General features: G+C 50.9%; 1 protein-coding gene across 1 annotated transcript; it reads right to left on the bottom strand.

Annotated features, from left to right (window-relative positions):
* Window positions 1-1,213: 1,213 nt before the first annotated feature.
* Window positions 1,214-5,153, bottom strand: CLDN5 (claudin 5). Its single transcript, XM_084297386.1, has one exon. It carries the CDS (start codon window positions 5,072-5,074, stop codon window positions 4,424-4,426), a length of 651 nt encoding a protein of 216 aa, XP_084153512.1. The 5' UTR covers window positions 5,075-5,153; the 3' UTR covers window positions 1,214-4,423.
* Window positions 5,154-5,516: the final 363 nt, after the last annotated feature.

Raw genomic sequence — 5,516 nt, 5'->3', positions numbered from 1 at the left:
ATTATTGATGCATGGATCTTTCTCAGACCGAGGAAAGTAGGTTTAAGAGAGTATTTACCTGCATCTGTGGTTTGAAAGATGGCCAAGGAAAGAGAATAAACATATTGTGTGGTATGTGACCAAGGAATAGATTTATAAATGAAAATCTGGAGTTACACGTACTTCTCACTCCCAGAGTAAAGCTTTTCAGTCAGTTCCAGAGAGCAGATGCCCAACAAACATCTTTGTGCAGGAAAAGGAAATATTTCCTTAAACATCCTGCAGCAAACGTGACTGATTGAGCTTCCCTTTCCTTCTGCCTGGTGCATTTCCCTTCTTTGCACAGACAGGATCTAACCAGATTTGCAGAGTATGAACTGCAGGATACTTTCAAATTCATAACTATGAAATGGTTCGTTTAGCAGGACAAAGGCCAAGCCGGCAGACACCCTTTTTCCAGCTCAGCATGTGCATAGCAATGGGAGGGTGGCAAGGAGCTTTTGTTAATCTCAACCGAGCTGGCAAGAATGCTGCAAAATGAAGTCTTTGAAGATGTTTTTTTTTTTCTTCATTTTTAAAGCAACAGCTTGTTCAAGAAAGCTTGGAAATCTTGCAAAAAAAAAATCCACAGAATATTGCAAGACCTCCCTGGCAGTCATGTAACTTAGGCAAATTTCCCCAGTATCAATTAGCCTCTACATTTTCCTTTAACAGCTATTTTTTCACAGGTTCTGTTCTGATGCAACTGTGAAAATGTTTTTCCTCCAGCTTGAATGCACTTTTTGAAAAAAAAGCGGAGTGGCAGAAAGGATTAGGGTATCAGGTCAGGTTGGGGCTGATCCAAGCAGCAGTGGTTTTTTGTTTTATTTTTTTGTTTTCCTTTTATTTTAAACTTGTAGAAATTGAAAGCTTAAAGGGCTTCACGCTTAGAGCTGTTCCCAAAATAGCTGGGACTCATAGTCCACTTCCTAACGGGCTCACATCACAAGACCAACCGCTGCCACTTGCTCTTTTGTCTGAGTCTCCAGTGGAGTGCTGGGCTGCTGACTCCTTCACAAGGGAGGTTCCCACTTCCCCAGAGGTGACCCTCTCCAGGAGCTCTCTCCCCCAAAGTGACCCAGGTAAAGGTTGCCCTGTGGCCACCAACATCACACCCCATCTTCTTGAGCCCAAACAATCCCGTGCCTTTCACAAAAAAAAAAAAAAAAAAAAAAAAAAAGTGACCAACCAGAGATGGATTTAGGTGGTTTTTATTTTTATGCGAAATCATAAATACAAAATAAAAATAGTAAACAAGTGCTGTAGATTTTTGTTTTCACTGGGATGAGGTTCAGGCCTGATCCTGAGCACTTCTGATTTTTAAGCTCCAGGACTATGTTTTGGTCTTGGAAAACAAAACAGAGCAAAAAAACAATTTACACCCTGAAGCCAGTGACGTCAGTAACAGCATTCAATTGGGTTGTTTGTTTGGTTTTCTTTTAAAGCACAGCAACAAGTACATTGAAGGACGAGATTAATCATGTATTTATTTTTTTTTAAATGGGGCCCCCTTCCTGCTAGTATTGTTGGGTGCTGCCCCCCTGGCCTCAGCGAAACTTCCTTCCATCAGCAAGGAGCTGTGGTTTTGGTTGGGTGATGCTGTGTTTACTGGTACATACACAGTTAGCACTGGCTTCTTCCAAGAGGTTTTCATATGCAATTGTTGGATTTCAGTTATAAATGGACCCAGCCCTGCCATGACATGAAGCTGTCTATCAGGAATTTTGGCTTGTTAAAAAAAAAAAAAAATCCCTTCAAAGGTGTGAGTTTTCCTCCCTCCCCCCCCCAGGATAGCCGTTCTGATGGGATTCTAAATGTTAGCAACCAAATCCTCAGAAAGATTTCACCTTCTGGTAGACCCCAAATCCTGCAGCACTTCTGTAGGCTCTAGAGTAATGATACATGCTGGCATGTCTGCAAGGTTGGGACTTTTTTAATTCTTTAATTTGAGACAAATTCCCATGTAATTGATGAGATCTGTAAAAAACACAAAGTGAAGTCTGCAGGAGTTGAGCTAATATCAATTGACTCTTTTTGTTAGACACCAGAGGTCTGAGTGATGGTGTAACATGTCAGTAGGAATTGGCTGGGTGACAAAAACAGGTGGACGTTACCATTTAAAATACAAATAAAATAACCATGAAAGAAATAAAGGCACCAAACCATATAACAAGCCAACTTTGGTATTTTCCTGCAAAACATATGCATTTAAATACATTTACAGTTTACAAGGTTATACTGCTTTAAAAAAAGAAGTTGCAATGATGAAATAGAGAATATTTCATTCTTGTACCAAAACTATATATCACATCACAACAACAACATTATAGCTTTCATTTAAATGTAGACAGTATAAGAACTGCACCTCTTTATAGAACAGAACTAGTTCTAGACATATTGCTCTGCTTTTGTACTGTCTGACAGGTTCGGACCCTGCAGTGTATGCGCTTGAAATGAAGGTAACCTTTCAAGGGGTGAAATTTGTGCTCAGTATTCAACATCTATATATGCAGGGGCAACGCTTCGGTCTCTCCTCCAGGTCTGTGTATGTATTGATGCTGTTGGGGTGTTAATTTTGCTAAGCAAAGCCAAAATGCAGTCAATATGAATCTGTCACCCCCCCCCCCCCCGGTAATGGTTAGTCTGTAAGTCTCGGCATCATCAGAAACTTGTAGGAGTTAATACCCGGTTTAGGTGGTGCTGTATTGCTGTGTGTTTGTGAGGGCCCCATGAGGTTGTAGCGTTGTGCTCTGAGTACTCACAGCACGTTTCCTCCCTAGCTGTTGGCAGAAAGCTCCTTCTGACGGTACAGATGCTGCCAGTCTGCAGCAGAAATCTGTGTCGATTTAAAGGTACAAGATTTTTTTTTCCCCTCTTCACAATTTGTGCGAGAGAGCATCACACCACCCCTTAGCCCCCTCTTTAAGAAACATTTGTCTCTACAGTGTAAAAAGGAAAGGTGTGTTAATATTCCAGGCTGTGGTGAAGTTTAACAGGTGCTGAGCTCAGAAGAGTTATGGTGCCCAGAGCATCTTCCTTCCAGTCTGCAGGTACCAGGACGCTATGGAGGAGCTACGAGGGCTGTGAGAGCCATAACTTCACATCTCCCAATTACCATGCATAAAGGCTCAGTCAAAATAATTGGAGAAAGTTTTCTAGCACTTAATTTCTGTCTGATTAGGTAAATGAAGGAAAGCATACATTAACAAAGTTACAGTGGGGAGTCAAGCAAGTGCATGTCCAACTGAACACACGTGATTCAAAACGGGCGGCAAGTAGTGCTCATCAGCAAGGCCACGGAAGCCTCCCATAACCTAACCATCAATATCAGGGGCAATATTTATGTTTCCAGTCTCCTGTAGTGCAGTTAAGACGACGCAGAGGGTCGCCCTGCTGGAGCCACGACATGCAAAGGTCTCCTAGGACTCCGAACCTAGTCCTGCAGTAATTCTGGCAACCTGCAATGAGTTCATATTCAAGTAAAAACAGAACAGAAGCTGACAAAGGAGAAGGGATGGAGAACCTAGGATAATCTCTGTACTCTGCTAAACAACAGCAACTGTCTGAAATCACTTTCAAAAGTCTCAAAGGCACACAGAGCAATGCACTCCTTTGAGGGACAAACACAACTGAAGAAAATCAATCACATGCCTTTCTCCAAACAGTTACTTGCTGCGGGATTAAGGACCAAGGCTAATGTCATGCTTTAGACAGGAACTCTAGTTTAGTTGCCCAAACTGAAGAAGAACAAAAGAAAAAAACCTTAACCAGTTAAAGCCACGGCAGAACTCAGTCAGACGCAGGTTTTCAGGAGAGAAAATGAAGCAGGGAAGCTTCTCCTCCATGCCAGTGCGCAGCCGATGGCCTGTCCCAGCAGCCAGGCAGTGCCCTGAGAGGCACCAGCAGCAGGAGCAGGCGCCGAAGTGCTCCCAAAGCCTCCCATGGTAACACCGGCCGGGGCCAGAGCTGCAGCGGGGGCCGTCAGGCAGATGGAGGCAGCGACAGCAGCCAGGCTCGGCCCTGGAGGACTTGGCCACGGCTCTCCCGGGCTCCTTGGTGCCCGCTGCCACCCCGGGGAGGTGGGTGCCAGTGCCGGCATGGCAGGCAGGTGGTAGCAGGGCCCAGAGTGGTGCTCCAATGGCCCGACGGGAGGCTGGGCTGGCAGGCAGAGGGGTGCTGCCCTGCCTAGGGCCGCCGCTTGCCGGGGTGCCCCGTTAAGACAGCCTCTAGGCAGGGGAGCGCTGCAGCGCCCGGCGGCCGAGCTGGCCGCAGATGCTCCCGGCGCAGCGGGCGAGCAGCCCGGGACTGGTCCCTGCCTGTGCCCCCGGGCAACAGAGCCTGGCAGCGCCGGCTCAGAGCCGTCCATCTGCGGCCCTGCAGGGCCGGGGGAGCCGAGCAGCCCTGCTCAGACGTAGTTCTTCTTGTCGTACTCGCCGTTGGAGGTGGGCCGCCGCGGTGCCGAGTACTTGACGGGGAAGGAGGTCTCGTCGCGCTGCGAGCAGGAGCAGCAGCAGATGAGGCAGCCCCCGAAGAGCAGCAGGGCCGTGGCCGCCCAGCCGATGTAGAGCGCGGCCCCCATCTCCCGCTTCTGGGACGGCGGCACAGAGGGGTCGTAGAAGTCGCTGATGACGATGTTGGCGAACCAGCAGAGCGGGACGAGGACCAGGATCCCGCAGAGGATGTAGATGGCCCCGCCGGCGATCACGATGCGGGATTTCATCTTGCCGGGCCGGATGCAGTTGGTGCACTGGGCGCCCACCACGGTCACCATGAGCGCCACCAGCCCCAGCAGCGCCACGATGACCGTGAGCGCCCGGCCCGCCTGCACCTCGGGCTTCAGCGCCAGGATGGAGTCGTACACCTTGCACTGCATCTGCCCCGTGCTCTGCACCACGCAGTTCATCCACAGCCCTTCCCAGATGGTCTGCGCCACCACGATGTTCACGTCGATGAAGGCTGACACCTGCCACATGGGCAGCCCGCAGGCCAGGATCACCCCCACCCAGCCCAGGATGCCCAGCCCCAGCCCCAAAATCTCCAGCGCCGCCGAAGTCATGCTGCCGCCGCTGCTCTGCCCCAGCCTCCGCAGAAGGGACGGCGCTGGCTGCCGCGCACCTCTCGCCCCCAGGCAGCTGCCGAGCCGGCTCTGAGCGCCGCCGGCCCCGGGCAGCGCTATTTGAGGAGCCGCGGGGCGCCCTCCCACCGCCCTCCGGCCCTCCCCCGGCCCGGCCCTTTTTCCGCGGGGGGGCTCGAAGCAGCCCCGGCCGCCGCAGCACCGCCCGCCCCGGGGGGAGCCGAGCGGGGCCGGGGCCGGGGGCGCGGAGCTCCCCCGCTGCTCCCCCGCTGCTGCCGGCTGCCGGGGGGCTCCCGCCTGAGCTGGGGAAGGCTCCCTCGGCTCCCGGCACCCTGCTGCCCGCCCGAGCCCCGAGGAGCTCGCGAGCAAGTTTTTGCGCTCCTGGGAAAGTGTGGGGATGGAGAAATCGCACGGATTTTGCCCC

Source organism: Netta rufina (genome assembly GCF_964035555.1).
Source record: "Netta rufina genome assembly, chromosome: 17".
Taxonomy (NCBI): Eukaryota; Metazoa; Chordata; class Aves; order Anseriformes; family Anatidae; genus Netta; species Netta rufina.
This window is presented reverse-complemented; position numbering and strand designations above follow the sequence as displayed.